At 42.2% G+C, this 25,328-nt stretch overlaps 2 protein-coding genes across 17 annotated transcripts in view; both read left to right on the top strand.

Moving 5' to 3' along the window:
* Positions 1 to 10,756, top strand: part of LOC145505851 (protein argonaute-1) — a 56,754-nt gene extending 45,998 nt beyond the window's left edge. For 11 of the 14 annotated variants that reach the window (XM_081488922.1, XM_081488918.1, XM_081488919.1 and 8 more), the window contains 7 exons: positions 175 to 334; positions 516 to 606; positions 1,685 to 1,879; positions 4,371 to 4,505; positions 5,105 to 5,206; positions 5,539 to 5,738; positions 5,978 to 10,756. In XM_081488922.1, coding sequence (XP_081345048.1) covers positions 175 to 334; positions 516 to 606; positions 1,685 to 1,879; positions 4,371 to 4,505; positions 5,105 to 5,206; positions 5,539 to 5,738; positions 5,978 to 6,086 — 992 coding nt within the window. In that variant the 3' untranslated portion in view covers positions 6,087 to 10,756. Of the gene's footprint in view, positions 1 to 174; positions 335 to 515; positions 611 to 1,684; positions 1,880 to 4,370; positions 4,506 to 5,104; positions 5,207 to 5,538; positions 5,739 to 5,977 lie in introns of all 14 variants that reach the window. The other 3 variants (XM_081488913.1, XM_081488910.1, XM_081488924.1) reach the window with 1 other exon arrangement.
* A 6,231-nt stretch (positions 10,757 to 16,987) lies between these two features.
* Positions 16,988 to 25,328, top strand: part of LOC145505852 (protein argonaute-3) — a 112,863-nt gene continuing 104,522 nt past the window's right edge. For all 3 annotated transcript variants that reach the window (XM_081488926.1, XM_081488925.1, XM_081488928.1), the window contains exon 1: positions 16,988 to 17,340. In XM_081488926.1, coding sequence (XP_081345052.1) covers positions 17,322 to 17,340 — 19 coding nt within the window. In that variant the 5' untranslated portion in view covers positions 16,988 to 17,321. The remainder of the gene's footprint in view (positions 17,341 to 25,328) is intronic.

The following is a 25,328-nucleotide window of genomic DNA, read 5'->3' as shown; positions in this document are numbered from 1 at the left end:
TCATTGTTATGGTTTTTAAAATTAGTCACTAGATAGTAAACACTATACGAGTAGGGACCCTATGTGTGTCTGGTCACTGTTGTGTTCCCTAGCACCTTGTGTACTTCCTGGAATCAAGTAGACATTCAGTAAATATTTGTTGAATGCACTAATCAATTCTCTCCCTGCTCATAGCTGAAGTGAAACGTGTTGGAGATACTCTCTTGGGAATGGCTACACAGTGTGTGCAAGTGAAGAACGTGGTCAAGACCTCGCCTCAGACTCTGTCTAACCTTTGCCTGAAGATCAATGTCAAACTTGGTGGCATTAACAACATCCTAGTCCCACACCAGCGGTATGAACTCTATTGCTTACTTGCCCTTGTCAAGCAAGGTAATATACTGGAGATTGATGAAAAGATAGGACACTGTCCAGGCAGAGTGAGTCACAAGGGAGAGGGGACCAAAGTGAGTGCTAGATGGTGCCAGGAAAAGAAGGCCCAACCCCTCACCATTTGTTTTCTCTTCCTTGTTTAGCTCTGCAGTCTTTCAACAACCAGTGATATTCCTGGGAGCAGATGTTACACACCCACCAGCAGGGGATGGGAAAAAACCTTCTATCACAGCAGTGAGTGATACTTTCCAGCTTCCTCGTAAGGTTCTCTTCTGAGCCCCCAAGACTACACCTGATTTCCTTCCCTCAACTCTGGTGCTTGACCCTTCACAAGATCTTTTTATTTCAGCTGATCATTCCCGTTAACCAGTCCCTTGGTTTTTAAAAGCTAACTCTGTATGGGATCTTCTTTTCAGAGAGAGCAGTGAGAGAGTAGCCTGGGGCCAGAGACTTGATTATGTCTCCATCACTTTTGTTCTGTGTTGGAATTTCCCTCTTCCTCCCTGTGCCCACTTTTGGGATATGGGAAGGACCATATCTCTTCTCTGAAATCCCTTTTAAGTGAATTACTTAGTTACTGGGATTGTCTTTTACTCTTTGCTATCTGTACCCCTGACCCGTCTAGTAGATTAGATAGCTCTCTAATCCCTCTCCTGACATCTCTGTTCCCTGTCTCACAGGGCTTCTCAGTTGACTAATGGGACCAGGCCTTCTTTCTCATTTCTTTTTCTTGAACCTTCATGTTTCTCTAGGCAGACTGGGCCTATCTCTATACTATGCTTATCTTTATTTTCCTTGTGGCCGTCCATCCTAGTCTCTGGCCACTGTCCCCTTAGAAAATAATGTTATTCCTACCATCCACAAGAACAATCTTCACTGTAGTTCCTGGGGTAGATTAGCAGTTGAAGAAAAGATTAGCTTGTTTTTTGAACGAGGTCACTCTTTGAGCTAATAGTGGCGAACCATCACATGCCCCTCTGCAAGGGGTGGGAAAATCAAACTTAGCAAGTACCTACTGTGGGTGAGGTCCTGTGCATGATGACTTACGTGTGCCACAATAGTATCGCAAGCAGATGTTACTCTTACCACCATTTGAGAAGAGGAACAGGAAGATCAGGTGGGTTAAATAACTTCCATGTGTGTGATAGAACAGAGATTGAAACCAGAGCTATTGAATCCAAAAGACCTACTCATTTGATTTTGTAGTTTTTTTTTTTTTTTTTTTTGCTGGGAGGTCTTTCCCCAAACCCAGAACTAACAGTGTTGGGAGGGTGGAGGTTTTGGGAGCTGATCCTGCCTCTTTGATTATCAGGTGGTAGGCAGCATGGATGCCCACCCCAGCCGTTACTGTGCTACTGTGCGGGTACAGCGACCACGGCAGGAGATCATTGAAGACTTATCCTACATGGTACGTGAGCTGCTCATCCAGTTCTACAAGTCCACCCGCTTCAAGCCTACCCGCATCATCTTCTACCGAGATGGGGTTCCTGAAGGCCAGCTCCCCCAGGTAGGGCCCACAATAGGTCAAGAAAACCTTCACATTGAGGCCATAGGGCCTAATGGTAGCAGAGAGTACTGCTTCCTTTCTTAAGCTGTTGGCACTGGGAGGTGCTTCTACTTATGGAGGTTTGCTAAATGGAATAGACTTGGAAGCAGAGATCCCAACTGAGAGATGGTGTGTACGGTCATTGATAGACCTTTCTTCTTGTAATAAAAGACCCTCAGTGCCTATTTACTAGTTAGTTCACGTTGAAGACTGATTCTTTAGACCAGTGGTTCTCCAGCTTTGGGCTTCCCTGGTGGTTCAGCTAGTAAAGAATCCACCTGCAATGCAGGAGACCTGGGTTCGACTCCTGGTTTGGGAAGATCCCCTGGAGAAGGGAATGGCCACCCACTTCAGTATTCTGGCCTGGAGAATTCCATGGACTGTATAGTCCATGGTGTTGTAAAGAGTCGGACATGACTGAGCAACTTTCACTTCACTGTCCAGCTTTAGCATCCATCAGAATCTTTTGAAGGGCTTATTAAAGCAGTTTGCAGCACTCCACTCTTAAAATTTCTGCTTTAGTGATTCTAGGATGAGGCCTTAAAATTTGTAGCTCTGATAGGTTCTTAGTGATTCTGCTGATCTGATGGCCACACTGTTTGCTGTTGACCTTTACACTGTTCTTACTATTCTATCTTCCTGCTAAGCCTTCATAGTTTATTGTTTAGACTAGTATATTGAACTGATCTCCTTTTCTACCATTTAATAAAAAGTAATGTAACTACCATTTACTGGGTATCTCTTACGTGCTATGAACTGTGCTAACCACTTTGTATGTGTGCTCTATTCAGTGCTTACAAGAATCCTATGAAATAATTTTTATTCCACCTGATAGATGATGAAACTGAGGCTTGAAAATGTTAAATGATTTCTTCAGTGTCATCCAAGCTAATAAGCAGTGGAGCTAGGATTCAGACAAGTTGGTCAGATTCCAGAGTTCATGCTCTTAACTATTATGCTCAATTTCCTCCAACATGCAATGTTTCCTAAAGTACCAGATAAATTTATAACATGTATCTGTTCAGAGATGTCCTGTGGCTTCATGTAGCCTAGGGTTAAAATTCAAACTGCTTATGCAAAGCAATCAGCAGTCATTAAGCCCCTATTAGGTTTTTTATGCTTCCACTTAATTATTTGTGTTAGTCTTCATGACAGTTTTCTGAGGATGATCTTATTAGTAACTTTAGTAAATGTGGAGAAAGTGAGACTTAAAGGGGTTAAGTATTTGCTCAAAGTAATAAAATTAGATAAAGCTTGGGTTTAAACTTAGTTCTAATTGATTCTAAATTCTATTTACTTTTACCATATAGTTTTTACTCCCTATATCTGACGTCCAAGGCCACAAGGCAGCTACAGCCAGTGGTTTTTCACTTCTGGCTTCTTTGGCTAGTCTGTTTTCTTATGATACTGCTTTTTTACAGAACTGAATTTATCTACTCCCTCTACAGCTATTCCTGAACTCTGTGTCTACTCTTTTGTGGTGGTCCCATCCCTGTTTGCTCCCATGAGGAATGCCCATTTTCCTCCTGATCCTAAAATTGTCCGTCCTTTGGACATTGTGATTTTTCTGTGAACCTTGATTCTGTGTCTTGATGTTAGGTCTCACTATGCATAGGAACCGGGTGAGTGCTCTCTGCTGATACTAAGCCTCCCAGCTAGGTTTTATAGGAACATATCAGGTGAACTGTCAACAGGCATACCTCGTTTTATTGCACTTCCCTTTATTGTGCTTCACGGATGCTGTATTTTTTATAAATTGAAGATTTGTGGCAACCCTGCGTCCAGCAAGTCTGTCGGCACCATTTTTCCAAGAGCATTTGCTTACTTCATGTCTCTGTGTTACATTTTGGTAATTCTTGCAATATTTCAGACTTTTCATTATTACATTTGTTATGGTGATCTGTGGTCAGTGATCTTTGATGTTACTGCTATGATTCACTGAAGGCTCAGGTGATGGTTAGTATTTTTTAGCCATGAAGTATTTTTTAAATTAAGGTATCTACAGTGTTTCTTTCTTTTTTTTTAAGACATAATGCTGCTGCAAACTTAATACACTACAGTATAGTATAAACATAACTTTTGTATGCCTTACTGCTAAGTCACCTCAGTCGTGTCCGACTCTGTGCGACCCCATAGATGGCAGCCCAGCAGGCTCCACCGTCCCTGGGATTCTCCAGGCAAGAACACTGGAATGGGTTGCCATTGGGAAACCAGAAAATTTGTGTGACTTATTTTATTGTCTGGACTTGAACCTGCAATATTTCTGAGGTATGCCTGTGTAAGGCTGATTTTTGGTAGGAAGGACTTATCATCTCTAATGGTTGGGTGTCAGCTTATAAAGGGAGGCTGAACAAAAAGCCGTATCACAAGTGGCAAACCCTTAGTTCAGAAAGATGTGTGAACTCAAGAGGAGCTGTATGTCTCTTTGTCTCCCTCCTCACCCTGTGCTTAGATCCTCCACTATGAGCTGCTGGCCATTCGTGATGCCTGCATCAAACTGGAAAAGGACTACCAGCCCGGAATCACTTATATTGTGGTGCAGAAACGCCATCACACCCGCCTTTTTTGTGCTGACAAGAATGAGCGAGTGAGTGAGGGATTGAGGAAGTCACTGTACCCTTATCTTAGCATGAAAGAAGCTGTTGAAATAAAATCTGGGGATTTAATCCCTGGCCTGTCCATTGCCCCTGGCACCTTTCTGCCCCCTAACTCTTGCGGTCCTTCCTCTGCTGCTTCCTTTCCTTTGTTTCCCCTTCTCCCCTCCTTCCCTTCTTCCCTTATCCTTCATCTCCCTCCTCCTAGCTCCCTGGCCTATATACCCCACATATAGGCCAGCTCCCAGAGATGGGAAAGGGAACTTCCATTTATTGAACTTCTATGTGCCAGACACTGTGCAAGGCATCTTCCTCACAGCAGCCCTGTGAGGTAGGTACTGTTATTATCTCCAGTTTAACCTCAGAAAGGTTAAATAACTTGCTAAGATCACACAGCTAATAATTGGTGAAAGCAGCACTTGAACACAGGTCTGTGTGACTTCAGAACCTGTTATTTCAAGGCCCAGTACCTCTGGGAACAGCAGCTTCTGCTTTACTTCTGGGATTCTGATGGATCAGGTTAGAATTGAGTCAGGGCCCTAGTTAGAGCCAGGCAGGTCTTGGGATCTTGGTTGTCTTTGTTTCTATACAGATTGGGAAGAGTGGTAACATCCCAGCTGGGACCACTGTGGACACGAACATCACCCACCCATTTGAGTTTGACTTCTATCTGTGCAGCCACGCAGGCATCCAGGTAGCTGGGCTATGTCCTGGGGTATCCAGTGGGTCAAAGATAGTTGATCATTCCCATCCCATTGCCTCTAGAATATATCATTCATCACTGAGTGGCGTTCAGATCAGGATTGTTCTCTTAATAAGCCCTTTGTGCACTTGAACATAAGTGTACTTTCAGCATCTTAGTCAGGTTGCCCATACAATGGGTGCTTTATGACAAAGGTGGCTTTGTGTCTGCCTTTTCATGGGTGGGCCTTCCAACCCAGCCATCCTCATAATGGTAATCCTGTTCCTTATTGTCAGCCATCCCGTCTGCTCAACCTGGGGCCCCTCACCTTCCTATCTTCCCAGGGCACCAGCCGACCATCCCATTACTATGTCCTTTGGGATGACAACCGTTTCACAGCAGATGAGCTCCAGATCTTGACGTACCAGCTGTGCCACACTTATGTACGATGCACACGCTCCGTCTCAATTCCAGCACCTGCCTACTATGCCCGCTTGGTGGCTTTCCGGGCACGATACCACCTAGTGGACAAAGAGCATGACAGGTGAGGCCTGGGATCAGGCTGGCTTCCTTTGTGCTCCAGCCTCTGGTACCAGACCCTCTCAACTTTCCTTGGGTAGAAGGAAACGAGGATTGTCCAATTTGGTGTCCTGGGGCTTGTCAGCCCAAATCTGGGTTGGGGTTTTCTCTTAATTGGTATGGGAATTGGCACTCTAGGGGTGGGGGAAGGGTTAGTGGCAGCTCAGTTCACCAGGAAGGACTTCTTTCATTTTTCCTTTTCAGTGGAGAGGGGAGCCACATATCGGGGCAGAGCAATGGGCGGGACCCCCAGGCCCTGGCCAAAGCCGTGCAGGTTCACCAGGATACTCTGCGCACCATGTACTTCGCTTGAAGGCAGAACGCTGTTACCTCACTGGATAGAAGAAAGCTTTCCAAGCCCCAAGAGCTGTGCCGCCCAAATCCAGAGGAAGCAGGGAGGAGGGAGGTGGGGTAGGGAGGAATGCAGAAGGCCCTGTTTCCCTCTGCAGTGGGGGCAAAAGGGTGGGGAACAGGGCCAGTAAGTCAGACCACCAGCCAGAAATCTCTGATATTCACCTCATGCCCTCAACTCCTCACCCCATCTTGTCACATCTGGCCCTGAACCCACGGACCAAGAGAGGCAGCAGCGGTGCCCACCATACACACAGGTGTCTCATGTGACTCACAGTGCTAAAGACTCATGCCTGACAGCTTGGTAAGGTCGGCTCTGCAGCCCTGCGGACAAAAGCTGGTAGGTTTGGGTTTGATACTTTAGATGGAAAAGTGAGGGGCTTGAGAAAGTGGGTGGGAGGAGGGAAGGATTTTTTAGGAGCCTTAATCACAAAAGGTCTAGATTTGTTTAAGAAGAAAAACGAAATCAGATGCAGATCAATATTTTAGGATACTAGATGTTTTAATGGGTTGAGAATCCAGCTTGTAGGAAGATTTTTAATGCTAATGATTTTGGTTGCCCCTCCCCCAGCTGCCACTCCCCTTTCCCTTATTCCTCTTTCTCCACCTTTTCTACCCCACCTTACACCTGACAGACATCCAGCCCCTAGTAAGACTTAAGGCACTATGGCACTTAGCTCTGAAGTGACACGACCCTGTCTTCCTTCCGCCTGCTGGTGGGTAACCAGTGCCTTCCCTGTAATGGTAATGCTGCAGAACTGCAACCTTTTGTACCTTTTGGGGGGTGGGGGCGGGGTGGGGGTGGGAGAGGAGGTAGGTTGGGATGAAATACCCTGTACCCAACATGCCTCCAGCCAGAGCGCCAGCTATTTTGCATTTGAAGGAATTGACTTCCATATTCATTGAGCTTTTAAAAAGATCACGACCTCAAGATGGTTAAAATCCATTGACATTTGCACTTTCAGACATGACAAGTCTAGGAGCTGCTGAGATGACTGGCCCCTGGCCTTTCCACTTATGTCTCCTTTCTTCTTGTCCCGGCTTTCTCCCCACCTGCCTGGGTCTGGAGTTAACTTGCATAGCATTTCTCACTCTTGGTTTCTTTTCCCTGATGGTCAAGCCTCTTTATGTTTCAATATTTTTTAACTGGGGTGTCTTACAACAGATGATCTTTAGGTCTAAAGTAAGGGGGGAAAAAAGCAAAAACTAAATGTTATTTTTATACCATAACCTGAGTCTGTTGCCAAAACCTGGAAATAAATCCCTCCCATGCCCAGTGAGTTTACATCCTAGAAACATTGAGCCATCAAAGGAACTATGTACCTGACTTGTTCTTTGGCCTGCTTTGGCTTGGCTCTGTAGGGCGTGGTTATCTCCGAGAGTGGGGCTCAGGCTCCACCCTTTGTGCAAATAATACCTTGTTCTTGCTGCAGGCACCTCTGCTGCACTGCCCTGCACTCTTTCCTGCAAGTGCATCTTCCCTTCCTCTGGACTATCCTTTGATACTTGGCTTATCCCAGATTCCAGCGTGTCCTGTGGATAGGCTGGGGGATTTTGCTGCTCCCTATTGCTTCTGTTTACACAAATGACTTTTTCCTGATTTCCCACTAGGGCATGTGAGTGGATGGCATGGGCTTTTTTTTTTTTCTCCTCCTGTCTTCCTGGGTAGAGCTGGGGTTTGGCTGTCTTGCAGAACTGGAAAAGTAGGGAGTTCTAGCTTAGGGCCTGTTGGCCTTGAAGCAAGGCTTCCTCTTTCCTCGACTCTTCCTTTTTTCCTGTCCCACTGCTTGGGATGAGGAATTGCAGCTTCAGTGTGGAAATTCCTCTTTTTGAGGAGCCTGGGCTTGGGTTGACCCCAATCTGGTGATGAAGCCATGACTGTTTAGACCTAGCTCGGGCTCGAGACCAGCCAGAGGAAGGCCGGTCTGAATATGGGCCTGTGCAGTAGAGCTACCATTTCCCCTCCCCGGCAGCCCTTGTACAGACCCAGATTTGCTATGCAAAAGAGTCTATCCCAGGTTCTGTTCTGGTTGGCTACTTTGTTCAGCAACTTCACAAAACGTAGCACAAACATTGATTATGGAGAAGGCATCAGGACTGTTGAGTAACTCTTCCTTTACTTCTTTCCTACTGGCTACAGTATGGGGTGCCCCGTGGGCACAGCCCAGCTGAAAACAGAATGGAGGGCTCTGGGAGGAGGCAGCTCACTGGAGAGCCTACATTCCTTACACAAGTGCCTAAGAGAGTGATGCCAACACTCCCATCTGCCCCGTCCATCGCCTTCATCTATTGTCTACTTCGTGTTTAGTCGCCCTTTGGGGAGGGGAGCTCTCTTGGGACAGTGGGTCTGAGTGTTCTCTTCTCGGGTGCATTTTGGGGCTGGGATCAGGGCAGTATTCCTGGAAGGTCCAGTCATTCACCAGCATTTGCAAATGTCCATTGAGAGCTGGTGGTAGCCACCTACTCTCAGCAACAAGTTTGTGTTCTCTCCTTTTTCTCTCTTTGCCTCACTCTCTCCAGTTGGGTCTTGAGCTGAGGCGTGGCTTTTTTTAGCGCTTAGGCATTTACATGCCATTTAATAAATAAAAGAAACAGCTTGGGCAATGGCAAGAACATGACATCTTGCTGTGATTTTCTTTCTTTCTTTCTTCTTATCTTTGAGACTTGAAAAACACCCTTAACCTTGAGGATTCTTCTTCTTCGAAAGGTGGTGCATGCAGATTGAGAAGTGGTGTTGGCAACAAGCTTTGGCTTTCTTTGATTTGGTTAAAGTGGTGCTTCTTACTTAGGCTCAGAGGAAGTGCTGGGGAGACCCCAGCCTCATCCTCTTAGACAAGTCTCCTGGTCCCTTTGTTCTACTCTTCTGCCTTCCTTTTCCTCCTCTCTCTTTCCCTGGCCTCGTTTTATTTTTTTCTGTTCATTGAGCTTGCTTGCTGGCCTGCCTGCCTATCTGCCTATGTGATGATGAATTCTCTGCATGGCTACAATGATCCCACTGTTAGCTGGCAAGGTCAGGCTTAGCTCCTTGGCTGCAGAATACCAAGAATTTGGTTCCCAAGCCCAGTGATATCCTTCCTGGGTTGGACTGCCCTCAAACTTACGTGAAGGTGTAGCAGAAGGACTGCCCATCTGGCATGAAATCAGGAAGGCTTCTGGCAACTTCCACATCTGTCCACTCTTTGGAGTTGGTTTCTCTTGTTGCTTTTTCTAGATCTGGTTTCATTTCTCTCTACCTGGGGCTTCCCTTTTCTGAGGATGTCCTAGCATTGACCTTTTTGGCTATCCAGGGTTGAAGGGGTTAGGGAATAGACATGGGGGAAGGAGGGATGGGAAGAGAATGGAGAGAATTTGGCTAAAACATGGGAAAAGAGAGCCCTGCTCACTGATCACTTTTCCAGTCCAGCCTGACTCACTGGGGCCGAGGTGCTACTGCTGGCCTCGGGGGATAAGCATGAGGCTGTTGTTGCTGGGAACTTAGGCTTAAATTAATGTTGAAAAAGAAGGTAACTAAAAGTGTGAAACCTCCCTAAAAAGCTCCTGGTTCCCGTCTACTCAGTAGCTCCTCTATAGCCTCCTCTTTGGCTAAGGAATGATGTTTTTGGATAGTTCTCTTTTTCTTGTCCAGAATTGTGTAAATGAGGCCGGCAAGATGGGCAGCCAAGGGGACACAATGATTTCTCAGCTGACCCATAGGATATCTGCAAGGCTAGTGGGACAGTGTTTTAGACTTGGCATTATATGTAACAAAGAAAGGTGAATGGTCCTTCCCCTTCAGGGTAGAAAGTCATCTCAAACTGACTAAGATGCAGTTTTGGAAACTATATCAGGGGGAAGTTAATTTATATTTGCTGGGCCACGGCCAATCCTGGACGGTAGCTGGGATGCCTTCCTTCTTAAAGTCTGATCATGGCAGGGTTATGCAGGGCACTCTTTCCTCTTTGCCCTTCTAAGCTGATCAGGGAGAAGGGATTCTCTGGTTTTCTCTTCTCTCCCATTTAATAGGACTTGCCTTCTCCCTGGGCAGGGAGAGAGGCTAGGTTGGTGCTCTCCCCTTACTCTACTCCTACTGACTTAGAACCTCTGGCTGCTGTTCGGGAGCCCAAGAAAGGTGGTGGAGGCAATGGGCTCAAAGCAACAACAACAACAACAAAACAGAAAAAGGTGAGGAAAGGCAGATTTCCTTCTTTAAAAAGGAAAATAGGAAACCCTCCAAGGATTGTGCAAATAAAGACAATGTGTCAAATGCACTGACTCCCCTGGTGTAGTAGCAATAAGGAAAAATGAAATGACTTTCCTGTGCACACAGTCCAACCTGATTGGTGTGTGATGTTGCACTTAGCAGCCATCTGGTGGGCATGTGTGACTACTCTGGGTTTCACTTTAGTTTCTAAACTTTTTATCCCTCTCAAGTCCAGCATGGATGGGGAAATGTCCCTGGAGCCCCACAGCTGTGTACTTGTTTGCATTTGTTTCCCTATGAGACTTGTGTTTGTGTCCTGCTTTGAGCTGTACCTTGTCCAGTCCATTGTAAAATTATCCCAGCAGCTGTAATGTACAGTTTCTTCTGAAGCAAGCAACAGCAGCAGCACAATTCTGTGTTTTATAAAGACAACAGTGGCTTCTATTTCTAAAGTGCGGTCTCTCTCTCTCTTTTTTTTTTCCTTAGCAAAGCAAACCGTTGGGATTAATTATATCTCTGATAGATTTTACATTAGAATAATAGATTGTGAGAAGAGCAGAATCATCACTTTCTAAAGGAGTAAAGTGGGTAAAACAAAATTCCAGAGTGTTAAAACTGCCGATTATATGTGATCATTTCACAGGGTCTCCATTTATTCTTCATTCAGCAAACATGTAAAGCACTGTGTCTAGCAGTTTTGTTGGGGAGTAAGCAGGCACAATTCAAAAATGAGGAAAACAGTGTTTCTCTCCTTAAGGAGCTTAAAAAGTTTGGTTGGGGATATGAGTAGCCAAATGGTTCTTTGGTACAATTTAGAGAGATTATGAGGACTGGGAAGAAGGCTATAAGGCTGTAGCAATGAAGATAGAAAGGAAAGAGCAAATAGGAGAGACATTCAGGAGGTAAAATTAATAGGACTCAATGGATGATGGAATGGGAAGAAAGGAGTAGAGGCTAATATCCATTTTGCTTGATCAAGTGAGTATGTTGGGACATTCCTGTAAGCCAAGATTGGAGGAAAGGGAGACCGTAGAAGGAAGGTGGTGAATTTTGCGAAGAAAGACCATTAGCCTTTTATAGACTTGAGTTTTGAGGTTCCCAGGTTTCCAGTAAACATTTATATTTTGGTGCTCAGGGAAGACTCCAAAACTGCAGTTACAGATATGAAATTCATAATCATAGAGATGGCAGTTAAAGCCATAGGAATGAACAGGATGGCTTAGGAAAGAGTAGGGCAAGAGAAACCTAGCGTACAACTCTAGGAAACATGGGATCAGGAAATAGAACCTAAGATGACTGTCAGATCACTCATAGATAGCTTGTATGGTTTTGATTGATTTAATGAGATGGGAGAATAGTGAGGAGAGTGGAATAGGATTCAAGAACGACATGATTAACAGCAGGAAAACGGCAGTGAGGGGGTGGGTATTATTTTCTACTTATTTTACCATCCTTCACTCCCATCTTCTCTGGGATCTTGTAACTATATGGTCATTCTCCAGTTTTTCTTGAAAATGAGCATTAGAAACCCTAACTTAAATCAGGCTAAGACTGAGACTTCCAAGTTGTTCACAACCACCACCACCACTACCTCCACCTCCAGGTTCCTCCTATCCTCAGGAGATACTTGTAAAACAATAAAATAAACAAACCCAATTTTGTTCCTCTCCAGTGTCCTAGATCGTATTCCAGTGCACTTGGTAGCACTTAGCAGTTTGCTGTATTTTCTCTTATGACTTGTTTTCCCCAGAGCCTGTGAACTCCTAGCCGCAGAAACGACTCATTTTTTTCCTCTCAGGGCCATAGTGTATATCAGGAGGGGTCAGTATTTGTGACTAGGATTGAAATGAGCTAGAAATCGGTGGTTCTTGAGTACAGAGGGGAGACTCAAGAAGTGATATTGAGTCTGCAGGATGGACTCAGCATTCCTGAATCTTCAGGTAAGCAGAAACTTCGAACCAGATTGTCATCACCTTTTCTCACTCACTCCAGCCTTGAGGGTCTAGGATTTTGTGTCTTAGGTTCTTGGTGCAGTTATCAAGCATGTAAGTTCAGCATTCCTCCCTGGTACTCCTAGACCATTGGTTATTTCTGTGTACTGGGAGAAGATGTCACAGGGAAGGGTTCTGGCATGGGGCCCAGTGAGAAATTTCAGTGGCAGCTAGCATGTACAAAAGCGGGCCTTGCATTCCTCTGGAGGTCAAGTGTTGTGGATGTCAAATTGCAGTGCTAACCTGTGGCTACCCCTGCCAGATTCTCTTGGAAGCAAGCCAGCCAAACCCATGCTTCTTTTCTGCAGCATGGAGTAGTGAGGTTGGTTGGAGTTGAAGAGCAAATTGGAACACGCAGGAAATTTTTCCCAGTTGAAACAAGACTTAAGCTTAAGACCATTAATGAAGTAGAAAGTGTTTAGCAGAGCAAATGGGAAGATCATCATTATACCACATTTTGACCATAAATTTCATTGCCATAAACGATTAATGTTAAAAAAAAATTTCAGTATTTGGCTGATGGTTGCTACTCAGGTGTAGCTAGCACCCGTGGATATCCCTTTTCAGGAGTGGTTGAGCAGCCTTCCCTCTGCTCTTTCAGTTGGCAGAATATACTGTAGCACATTTTTGTCGCTACAGTCAAGTGCCTTTAAGATAGAATGATAGAGAAGGAAATGGCAATCCACTCCAGTCTTCTTGCCTGGAGAATCCCATGGACAGAGGAGCCTGGTGGGCTACAGTCCACGGGGTCACAAAAGTTGGACATGACTTACCGACTAAACTAGTACTACTACTACTACTTCCCCAAAACCTTATATATTGTCTTTCCCCCACTGCTGCTTGAGAGCAGTCTCTCAGAGCTATCTGAGATGCTGCCTTCTGGGCTGCAGTCCTCATTTTGCCCCAAATAAAACTTAACTCACAACTCAAAAAAAAAAAAAAGATAGAATGAGGTTGTATATTTGTTGGGTATCACTTGGCTTAACAAACCCCAGAATCATGGAGTAGGTTTGGCAGCTAAGGAAAGGGTTTTCTAGTGCAAAAAAAGAATATTCTCAAGTTCTGAGCCTGGGGCATCCTCAGACCACTGGCTCTACTGCTTGCATGTGAAGTAGCTTTGAACTGGACAATCAGCTCTGTTTTTGATCCTAGCTTTCAAGGTATTTATTCCTTTGGCTATAAGCTGAGGAAACCTCGCAGGCTTAGAAGGTGCACAGAGCATGACAGAAGCACTCTTAAAGCAGCAATGTCAAGAAGCTGGAAAAGTCGACTTGCTAAGGATGAGGTGCATTTCGAAGCTCTCCATTTAAGTACCATAACTACCTTCCCAGGATACCAGATCAAGACTTTGAGGCTACTGTGGCTTACCCTGTAGGAACCCACTGTCCTGTTACTCTGGACTGTAGCAGCTTCACCACTATCCTCTTGGCTGTGTCTTTTTGGGACAAAGAAATTTTGAGGAACCTTTTTAGGAACCTTCCTCACCTTCTATAGGAAAGGAACTTTGCTTATAAAAAAGGCAGGTTTGGGGGTTGTTAATGGAGGTGAACTGGAAAAGGAATAGGAAGTGGGTACTTTGAAGTACTTGGTCAGGTGTTTTATACAGTATCCTTTATAATTTGGTTGCATATTCACATGAAGTAATTTATCCGTTACCTTCAACTGCGTGTAACAAAACCTGATTAAATTGGTTTAAATAAGGAAACTATCACATGACAAGAAATGCTGATTTATGTGGCTCTAAGGTTGGATAATTCAATGGCTCAGTAATAATACCAACATAACAGATTCTTGCTCTGCTATCCTTTGGGTTATCTTATCCTCATGCTTGTTCACCTCAGAATCCCAAGACTGCTTGTATAATTCCAGGAAGGAAATGCTGACAGAACAAAGTCTAGCAGAAGAGGGACTGATTTTTCCCAGTGTTTCATTTTAAAGAAAGGAATTCCCTGGAAGCCCCAACAGATCTGCCCGAATGTCTCATTTGCGCGAAATGGGTCATCTTTCCACTATTCTGTCATTGGCAAAGCAAATGAGATCATCCATCATGAGTGGCTTAGATTAATTACAAGTTATCTTATGAGTCATGTGAATTAAAAAGACAAGTTATATTTGCTAGGCAAGAAGGGATAAGGACTATTGGTTAGGCATCCAGCAATGTGTTGTGTGTAGGTGATCTGGTTTTTACAGATGAGGAATGTGATGTTCAGAGAGGGTGTCTTTGCTAGAATCTCAGATAGTAGCAAAAGGCCTTCAGTGTCAGTTCTGACTGTCCCTAAAGCCAATATGTTTTATATTGTGTTCTGCTGCAGTACAGAGTAACTTACTTTGTGCTGTGTAAAAACTGCTTATCTAGAAGAGATTTCAAGTGTCAAGCCCATTCGAGAGGAAAGGATGCTATCCAGTTCTTCCCTCATTCAGTGATTTTTTTTTTTTCTAGCAACTTTCAGAGGGCACTGATTTCTTTGCCCCCAAGATTTCTGTACTGTTTTATAGTTCTCTGAGAGTAGCCAGTACCACAAGGGATGAGGGCAGAGTTACCTACCATTCTTGAAGCTCACTTATTTATCTCTTTGTCCACCTGCCCGACAAATATTTATGGGATGCTGCTATGTTCCAGGCACTGGTACTGTTATAGGCACTGGGGCTATGATAATTAGGATACACAAAAACCTGCACTATGCCCTTAAGAGACTCATTTGGGAATAAGGTTATCCAGAACTAGGAAATGCGTATGGTTGGGAGCGCCTCATACAACTTGGCTTTTGGCAGAATCATTCAAACTTTTTTGCCTTCGTACATCCTGATATTACAGTTCATGAGCCTTTCCTATGAACTCACATGTGAGGTACCTAGATGACAGAAGTAGATGGGAAAGCATTATTGACATTTATTACATTGGACTGAATTAGAAGGTCCAAATCCTGTTACATCCATGTCAACAAAGAATACAGTGGCCCACGTCCAGGCCCACCGTGTTTATTCTAGGAGACACCCAAGAAACCTGCAGTCATTTAGGGAGCCAGTTGTAGGGATTTGAGGGTGTGAAAGGCTGTTGCAAGAGTTGGTATTCATCCCTGTTAAATGTTGCTAAGGATTTGGATTGTGTATAGTTTAGGATTGAAAATAACTTTTAGGATACAGTGTTTCATCTAGTGACATTTGATACTGTAAAATTGAGGAGGGAATTTTCAGTAAAAGGGCTAAGGATGCGAAGGAAAAAGTGAGGCAGAATTGGAGTCAGATGTGGGCTTGAATCCCATCCATTTATTGTTTGCTGTATAATAGATGCATCTAATTGCTTTGAAATAACTAATAAATACCTTCACTAACACTTAGGGAGGATTTTCTCAGTGCTTTATGCCCATTCCCTAACTTCACAACTGAGTAAACTGAAGCCCAGAGGCTCAAGTGACTGATCTGAAGCCCCATAGTGATTTGGAGGGTACTAAAGATAGGATGAAAGTGAAAGTCTCTCAGTCCTGTCCGACTCTGCGACCCCATGGCCTATCCAGTCCATGGAATTCTCCAGGCCAGAACACTGGAATGGGTAGCCTTTCCCTTCTCCAGGATATTTTTTTCCTTTTCCTTTTTTTCCCAAGGTTTAAAAAAAAATGTATTTTGATTATTAACAGTGTAAACATTGCTGATACTACGGACGGGGAAAAATCATGAATCATTTCTCAACCTGAACGAAATAGCCATCATTTCTGTAAGGCAACAAACACTAATGGGCTACACAATAGTAAACAAAAATTGCAGATTGGGAGAGGGTTTGTTAAGGAAGTATTGTAATAGTATACAGGCATGCCTCACCATAGGTCCAGGAAAGGCATCTGAAATGACTCTTAAGTTGAGGTGTGAAGAGCGATTGGCGGGGACAGGGCATGGAGTGAGCGTGAGGAAGGAGAGGGCTCCTGGTCAAGAAAATCCAAGTGTAATAGAGAAGTGCTTTGCCCAAGGCGGGGTAAGCAGACCACTGTAGCTGTAGCATAAAGAGGAAGAGTCTCGCTTGGAGGGAAAGGCAGGGACCTCCCTTTACGCCTCTAGCTTGGCCCCGGAATGGAGTTTGGGCCTTAGAGTGACCAGGCGTTATTAAAGAGTTTTTAACGTGGAAATTATTCGATCTGACGTTTTTGTCAAGTCATCTTTTCCCAAGTTAGATTGTACCGGAAATATTCTCCCCAGAAATTGTCGAAACAACTCGACAAACTTGGAGTGATAAACCGTGATGGTCACTCGACCGCCCGCAGGGGAGGAGGCACGTGGGGTGGTCCCAACTGGGAGTGGCGGGAGGGCCTCAAGAAGGGGGACCGCTCCCCAAGACAAGATCCGTCTGGGGCCCTCACAGCTCCTGCACCTCAGACCAGCCAAACTCCAAGGAGGCTCCAGGTTAGCGAGGCCGCCCTCCACGACTGCGCCTCGGGCCGGCACGGCCCCGCACCAGGGTGGCGGGAGGAGTCCAACCCTCGGGGTTGTCTCCGGCCGGCACGGCCGGGTCCCGTTCGCCGTCCCGGGTCGCACCCAGTCGCGCTCGCCCCAGACTCCGCCCAAGCTCGGCGCCCGCGGCGCGACGCCTCCCCTGCGTTCACCGCGCCGGCCGCGCCCGCACCGACGTCGCGCCCGAACGGTCAGGGCGGAGAGGCGAGGCTTGGACGTCCGGCGAGCCCGGGCGGCGGAACTGACGCCAGCGGGCTTCCGGGGGTGGCCCCCGGGGAGGTCGGCGGCGGCGCCGCAGTCGTGGAGGGGCAGTGGGAGCGTAAGCGGCCGTGGGCGACGCAAGTTCCGCACAGAGCTCTTCCCTTCTCGCCTCACGCTTCTTCCTCTCTCCTAGTCGCGTGCTGCCTCCCGACGGCCGCTCCTCCTGACCGGAGCTTTCGGAGTGCGGTGGCTGAGGAGAAGCCGTCACCACCCCTCCTCGGGGCCGAGGCAGGGTTCCTGTCGCGCCGCGTCGCCCCCTGCGCCGCCTCTTTGCCCTCAGTGGCGGGCGCCCTTCTCGCTCGAAGCACTCCCCCCAGCTCCATGAATGGAAATCGGCTCCGCAGGTGAGTGAGTCAGAGCTGCTGGTCCGTTCGGTGGGGGTAGGTAGCCCCAGAGCATCCTCGCCCCCGGCGCCCCGGCCCAGGTGCGCGAGGTCGGCGCCGTCCCCCCTCCGCCCCGCGCCCAGCCCTTCCTCCGCCTCCCTGCAGCCCCGCCGCAGTTCCCCGGGGCCACGGAGTAGGCGACACTGCGGGGAGGGGGCGCTGCTCTAGCGACAGAAGTTTGGGGTTCCTTAGGCAATATTACTCGTTTCCCTTCGGAGTCTAGAAGGGTTTGCCATCGTTTTCGTTATTCCAGTTGAAGATATAACGGGGTGTGTGTCCTTTACCTGGGTAGTGTGTCCCGTAGAGACAGTGGGTGGCCAGCCTTCTCCCTTATTTATCTCTTAAGATAGTTGTGAAGATACATTAAGATAACAGATGAGAATTGAGTTTGAAATAGATGTTAGCGCAACGTCAAATGCAAGATGGCATTTCTTCCATCCCTGAGTTCTCGTCTGATGTTCGTGGCAGCTTGGTATATAGTTCCTGAGGATCTTGGAAATGTCATATCAGCCTGGATCACTGCTTATGTGAGGAGATAGATCTTCAGATTGCTGACTACATATGTATTTGTTCATTCTTTATTCCCTAGAGAATCGGCTGTCATATTCTTGGAAATTTAGGATTTAAGAAAACTGCTTCTCTCCTTGGGGAAAAAATGATAGTCTTGAGAAAAAAATTGCAACATGAGCAATGCTTATATTTAAAAAAGAAAAAGCACTCTTTGTGGTCTGTAATTAGTTGAAGGACATAAAGTAGGTGTTACATAACAGTTTGCTTTCCAAATGATCATATTTGGTATGTTAAATTTGGAAGTATGCTTCATCCAGTCAAGATTTATAAAGTGATTTTGAAAATATAAAGTGGTTGGTGTCTTCTTACTAATAATACCAAAAGTCCCCGAATTTCACATCTCATTTTGTCAATTGATGAGGCAACTGAATATGAGATAAGAAAAACTTACATGAGAAACCAATGACATAATGACAATAAAGATTTTGTTGACTATATTAAGGAGTATAATTGTCAAGTAGATGCAAAAGACAGAAGTTGAAGAGATGGGCTGGGGAGAAGGGTTTATTACAATTTCTATTTTATGGAATTTTCTCTAATCAATATCTACCATTTCTCTTTTGCGTGCTCCATCTTTTTTTTTTTTTTTTGCCTTTTCATGTCTCCTTGAAAAGGGAAAGTTTGTCTAGACTGTGAAGAGTTTTACTCTGGTTTATCAGTGATTAGTATGTTTCCGAAATTGTCCTCTCTTTGTGTTTCAGTTTTCTAATACAGTATTTAGGGAATGTGCTGATTTGGGAGATACACGTAATTTTTACATAATTGTTCGTTGTTAAGCCTGGAAGTACAAGCATGGAATTTAAATACTTTACTAATTATCCTAAATTTCCAAAAAAAATAAGATTTTCTTCTTTTTCATCTTTGAGTTTTTCATATGAAATTACTCTCAAATACACGAACAACATTTTAGAAAATACTTCTGAGTCAAATGACCTAGCCAATGAGTCCAACTTGCCAAGTATGATTCAGTAAATTCTCCTATGAATTCTTGAACTATAGATAAGTTTTACCTCTTCTTGCATGGGCCATTGCTGAAATATATACCCATTTAACTGTCTTCACAACTGTGGGGGTATAGTTAGATTTATCAACCGTATGGTTGGACATCTTGGAACACAAAGTTTATTCTTCAGTGCAGTTTATACATGATTGACTGTAATTTAATAAGATAAAGTATAATTTGGCTTAAGAGTGTCATCATCAAAAACAGAATTTTCATTCTTCCTGAGACTTTTTTCATGTAATTATTATGCTGCAAGTGAAATTAAAAGCATAGTTGGGAAAAATGTGCAACTAAGTTTAAAATCAAGAGTTTGACAGATGTATATTTTTTGAAAATTTTAGATGCATATGTTCTCTGGTAGTCTATTGAGTCAGTGTTGGATCTTGGCTCTCCAATTCTGTTCTAAGTTTTTCTTTTTTGTGGAGATTCTCAGGAATTGGCTTATGGCAAAATGTATTAAATTCTAGTTGTTAGGTGGATACATAGAAAACTTAAATTTATTTACATTAGAGGACTTCAGATACAAATTCTATATACATGTTTCTTAGTGAATCATTCTTCACTTAAAGTTAATATTTGTCTATTCTTCTTTTAGGCATATAATATTTTAAGTGATTTTTTTAACGGGTGTCCTGTACAATGTATTGACTTAGTGCTGTGTGAACTCTGATTTAACCAAAAAGCTGCCAGGCACAATTGGTTTTTAAATAATGATGATCAGTAGTTTGGCATCTGTGCCTAGGACTCCTTAGTTAGGGGAACTTCTGATGAAACTCTTTTATGCTTTAATTATAGCTGGTCTAAGATTATATATGTATGTTATATTTTCATTCCAAATGAAGTTGGAATAAAAGAAGTAGAAATGTTCATTGAGATATCAGTTCTCCCGGGTAGCTATTTTTTAGGACTGCACTATTCTAGTCTGTATTTTTAGGTAAAATCAGACTAGTGTTGAAGGCAGAGAGAGTTGTATTTACCTACCAATGGAAGAAAAATATTTTCTGTTATCTTAAATGAATGATAACACAAAGTAATTTGTTTGGTAGTTGTCTTATACAGTCTTGCAGAAGTGAATAGACTGCGTTTCTTAGTTATATTCTTGATTTCCTGTTTGAATGTAGTTGTTTTAGGACTCTGCATTTCTTATACAATAAAAATCAAGAAAAGTCATTTGAGAGCAAATTTCAAAGGATATGTGGAAGCTAAGTTTGAATGAGATGACTAAAAGTTGTGGATTCAAAGTACTGAAGTATATAATGCCATTAGGTTCTCAGTTTAGTATTTCTTTAATTGCTTGGGAAATGTTTTTATTGTTACATGGATTTTCTCACTTGTAGATTTTTGTCTTGAAGAGGATAAAATGCTGCTCTGTCTAGAGGAAACATTGAAAAGTTTAGCTAGTGCTGCTCTGAAGTGGCCATTGTAATGTCTTTTCCCTAGTATTTGCTGCTCTTGACTGGTATTGGGACTTATAAAAATGTACAAGATTATTTTGTTTTTTGTTTTAGAATTTAATTCCTCTGACAGTGATGGAACACCCTAAGGGAAAACTGAAAAGGAAGCAAGAAACAACTGTTTTCTTCTGAACAAAGACTTTAAGGGGGGTGGGAAACATATGAAATCTTCAAATGTAATCCAGTTAACATGATAAGACTTTAAAAATTATCCTTGATTTCATCACCTTGGTATAATCACTCTTTAAAGTTTTAAACCAAATTCCAAGTTAATAAATGTGTTAGTTAAAGATTTTTTTTTAGCTAAGTAATTTAGGAAAGTGGTTGGAATAAATAAAATAGTTTCTAAATGCTATTTTTGCTCCTTCAGAGAATTGTATTATAATAATTTGATAATTTAGACTTAATTTATTTTCCAGAGGGAACATTACATTTGTTTGTTTCTATAATGCCTGGTCCGATAGTATGCAGAGAGGCCAGAGGCCCTGTAAAGGGGACATTTCTGGAAAAGTTCTCTGTTGTATATGGAAAAACCCTGCCTCAGGATAAAATTCTTGCCAAATTGTCATAATCTTGGGTTCTAATTGAATACTGTGTTATTTTTTATCACAGCCATCTTTCTTCACATTGGTTTTTGTAGTCTTAAATAAAATATTTGAGGATCTCCCTGAAAGATGAATTAAATATTTCATAATCTAAAACAAAGTTGTAGTCTTGTAAAGCAAGTATACCCAGTAAAATTTTTTAAAAAAGAAAAAAAAGAGGGCTGCCTTGTCATGTTACATAGTTGAAAGTCAGTAAATAATTATATGAATCTGGAAAAATAAAGTAACATGTTTTCTCTTATAATTCTTAAAACTAGGATCTTAACTAATTTATGTGTAGTTTTGTTTTGTTTTAAAGGATTGGGAGGAAAAGACAAGTGATCTGTGTTCAGGAAGGTAAAACGAAAAAGATGATTTATTTAAGAAAAGTATTCTTTACAAACCTGTTTAGTCTTGGTTTGTTGGGATGAACAGCATTCACCAGACATTCTTGCTTCTCATTCAGTTGTCTGGGATACTCAATAGACCCTCATTCTTGGCTCATTAACAAAACAGATGTGAGAAAGAATATTGTGTGGTGTTTCATCCATAGTGGTTATGCTGTTAGGATACATGAACAGCCTTTCTGTGTTTGGAGTTTCTGTAGTTTTCTGCCATTATCTGTGTTTTTAATATTAATGACTTTCGTTGGCTACCCATTGCTTTAAAAAAAAAAAAAGGACTGTTGAGATTTAGCAAAATCATGTCACACAACTGATGCTTTCTCTTATGTCTTAAATGTGGGCTCTTTGTGATTTGGTTGCAATAGAAAATTATATACATTAATCTAGAATGTTGGTTTAATGAAATCATAGGGAAGAATTCTTTGTTTTATATCAGCCAGTTTTTCCTGCAGTATTTCTAAATTATCAAGTTCTTGAGAAATCAGAATATATCTATAGAATATAGACATGGGATATTTTTGTATTTTTCATTTTTGCAAGAAAATGTTCTCAATTGTAGGCTTACATAATGCTCCTTTTGAGTCATTACCAATATTTGATGTTTTAACTGATTTCTAAATCTAACAGCAGAAGTTCAGTAGTGTATCTCTGAATTTTAAAAAAGTTGAAGAATAGATTGCAAAATAGGCTTGTATCTTAGCAATGAAGTCCTTTTGTTTGAAGAAAGTTCTGCCTTCTGAATTGGGACTTGTTATCTATCTATATATTTGACATAAAATTACTCAGATTTTTCTAAATTTTTGCTTGGGTGATAATAAGTTTTTCAAAAGTTACCCAAACTTTAATTATAAAATAAATCTCAAGGCATTTCCATAGTGCATGGACTGTTTGTTTTCCGGAGGTGGGGGTGGGGTGGGGCGGGGCGTGGTGGGGGAATGTCTTTGAAAAGATGGTTCCCCATATGGCATCTGAGAAGTTTAACCCTGAACAGTCTGAATGTTCTAGAGTGCTTATTTAGCTACAGTGAATATAATAAATGTAATCTGATGAGTACGCTGTGTTTGTACAGGTTCATTGAAAAAATAGGTAGAATTAGTAGATAGGAAGTTAGTAAAGAGACATTTAATTATGTCAAGTTTTGAAGTCAACACAATATATTTATTTTTTCAAAACAAAAATAGAAAAATTTTCCTGATTGTAAAAATATATGTTTATTGTTTTTTAAAAAGCAAACAGTATAGGAAAACCTAGACTAGAAATGAAAATAATATATTCTCATAATCCAGAGAAAACCATTGTTAATTTTTTCTTGTATATTTTCTTAAATGTCTATCCATCATCATATTAATAGTTTTTAACCTGCTTTTTCTACTCAATAATGTATCATGGATATTTTTTCCTTATCATTACTTATATCTATGTAGCAATATAATTTTTACTAATGTGTAGCATTTAATTTTTAAATTTTTATTATTATTTTTTGCCATGCCATTGGGCTTATGGGTTCATAGTTCCTGGACCAGGGATTGAACCTTTGGCAGTAAAAGCACAGAGTCTTAACCAATGGACCACCAAGGAATTCTAGCATTTAATTTTATATTATTAGTTAGTCTTACTGATGGCGTTTAGATTTTTTCCATTTTTTAAATGAAATTGTAACTGAAATTTTGGTAAGTATCCTAATATGTACATCTTTGTATGGTGGTCCAGTGATTGCTTTAGGGTAAATTCCTAGAAGTAGAATTGTTAAAATGAGGTATCCCATGAATATGGAAGTAAAAGTTCCCAGTGAAAATCCATAATTTGATAATAGGCTATAGTTGATTCTGATTTGTTCATTGCTTATTTTTATTTATTTTGTTGTTGTTGTTCATTGCTTATTTTTCATCAGTCACATTTGCTGTAGGCTGTAATTTAGCTTTGGATTCACAAGTAGAACATGTTAAATTGTTAGGTCAGTGAACACCACAGACATATGCTTTGAAAATGTATAGTTTGAGGTTTATGTGGTTAGTTGTTATTTAGCCAATACTTGCTATAGCTACCAAAAGAAAAGTTTGAGGTAGAAATTCCTGATAGTGCTTTTTATTTCTATGTAATTACATTTTCAACTCTAGTGGACAATATATGTATTTGTTAAATAACTAAAATATGCTTCAGTGGAAGTTTAATTTATTGTATTGACAAAATTATTTCTATTACTATACATTAACTTTTTTAATACTTTGATTTGATGATTTTATAGTCAATAGAGTTCTGTTACATTGCTTATTCATGAAACAGAATTTTGATTTTTACCAGTTTGTATAAAAAGTATCAAGCAAAATTATGATAACGGAGAATAAAATTGACAGTGTAATATAGTGTAGAAAGCATGGGTTTTGGAGAAAATCCTGGTTCTCAAATTAATATAATAATGATGTGCCGTTGCAGGTTCATCTATTGTAACAAATGTACCACTCTGGTGTGGGGATATTGATAGTTGGGGAGGCTGTGCATACGTGGGGGTAGGAGGCATATGGGCCATCTCTGCCTTCTGCTCAGTTTTACTGTGAACCCACAACTACTCTAAAAGTCTATTAAAAGGAATTAACTGTGATTTGGGGTAGTACATTTAATCTTCCTTAACCTTAATTTCCTTATCTGTATAATGGCATAGTAAAGAGATTCAGTATGCAAAGGAAATAACATTCCCCACTTCCTAATTTGTAAGACATTTTACTATAGAAGATTGAGGGTGTATAGGCAGAATTGTAATAAACTCCCATATACCCATCACCCAAACCCAACATTCATCAACCCATATCCAATCATGTCCATTCCACTTTCCTCTCTCCTGTATTTTTTGAAGTGTATTCTGGACATAATATTTCATTTATAAATATCTACTAAGTATATCTATAAGAGATATAGAGGGACTTCCCTGGTGGCTCAGTGGTAAAGAATCTGCCTGCCCAGTGCAGGGGACACAGGTTCAAATCCTGTTATGGGAAGATTCCACATGCTGCGGAGCAACTAAGCCTGTGCTCCACAACTACTGAGCCCGTGCTCTAGAGCCCAAGACCTGCCACTGCTGACACCTGCACGCCGAGAGCCCGTGCTCTGCAGCAGGAGACGCCAACAAAATGAGAAACCCGTGCGCTGCAACTAAGAATAGCCTCTGCTCACCCACCTAGAGAAAGCCAGCACAAAGCAATGAAGACCCAGCACAGCCAAAGATAAATAAATAAATAAAATTTGTTTTTAAAAATAGAGAGGGAACTTCCCTGGTGATTAAGATTCTGGGCTTCTGCTGTCGGGGGCGTGGGTTCAGTACCTAGTTGGGGAACTAAGATCCCACAGGCTGTGAGATGCAGCTAAAAAAATGAGAGATATGTACTCTTTAAATAAGTCACAGTACCGTTATTACAGCAGAATAATAATAGCATAATCATTTATATCAAATATCCAGTCAGTGTTCAAATTTCAGCTTGTCTCAGATTTTATACTTTTTTTCTAAACTGTTTGCCTTTTTAAAATATATTTCATTTTGAATCAGGATCCAAATAAGTTCCCCACATTGTAAATGATTGATATATGTTTTAAGTATCTCTTAATTTGTAAGATTTCTACCCCTTCCCCCTTTACAATTTATGGATTGTTTGTTCTTTTAGACTTACAGTCTGGATTTGGCTAGTTCTGTCTTCATGGTATAATTTAACATGTTTCTCCAAGTTTACTGTAAACTTTTGTTGTTCATTTGCTAAGTCGAGCCCAACTCTTTGCGGGAGCAAGCCATACTCCCCTGTCCTTCACTGTCTCCCAGAGTTTGCTGAAACTCATGTCCACTGAGTCAGTGATGCCACCCAATCATCTCATCCTCTGTTGCTTCCTTCTTCTCCTGCCCTCAGTCTTTCCCAGCATCAGGGTCTTTTCGAATGAGTCAGCTCTTCAC

This window comes from Giraffa tippelskirchi, chromosome 5, assembly GCF_054371585.1.
Source record: "Giraffa tippelskirchi isolate mGirTip1 chromosome 5, T2T-mGirTip1v1.2.pri, whole genome shotgun sequence".
Taxonomy (NCBI): Eukaryota; Metazoa; Chordata; class Mammalia; order Artiodactyla; family Giraffidae; genus Giraffa; species Giraffa tippelskirchi.
Note: the sequence above shows the minus strand (reverse complement) of the source record. Positions and strands in the feature narration are given on the sequence as shown.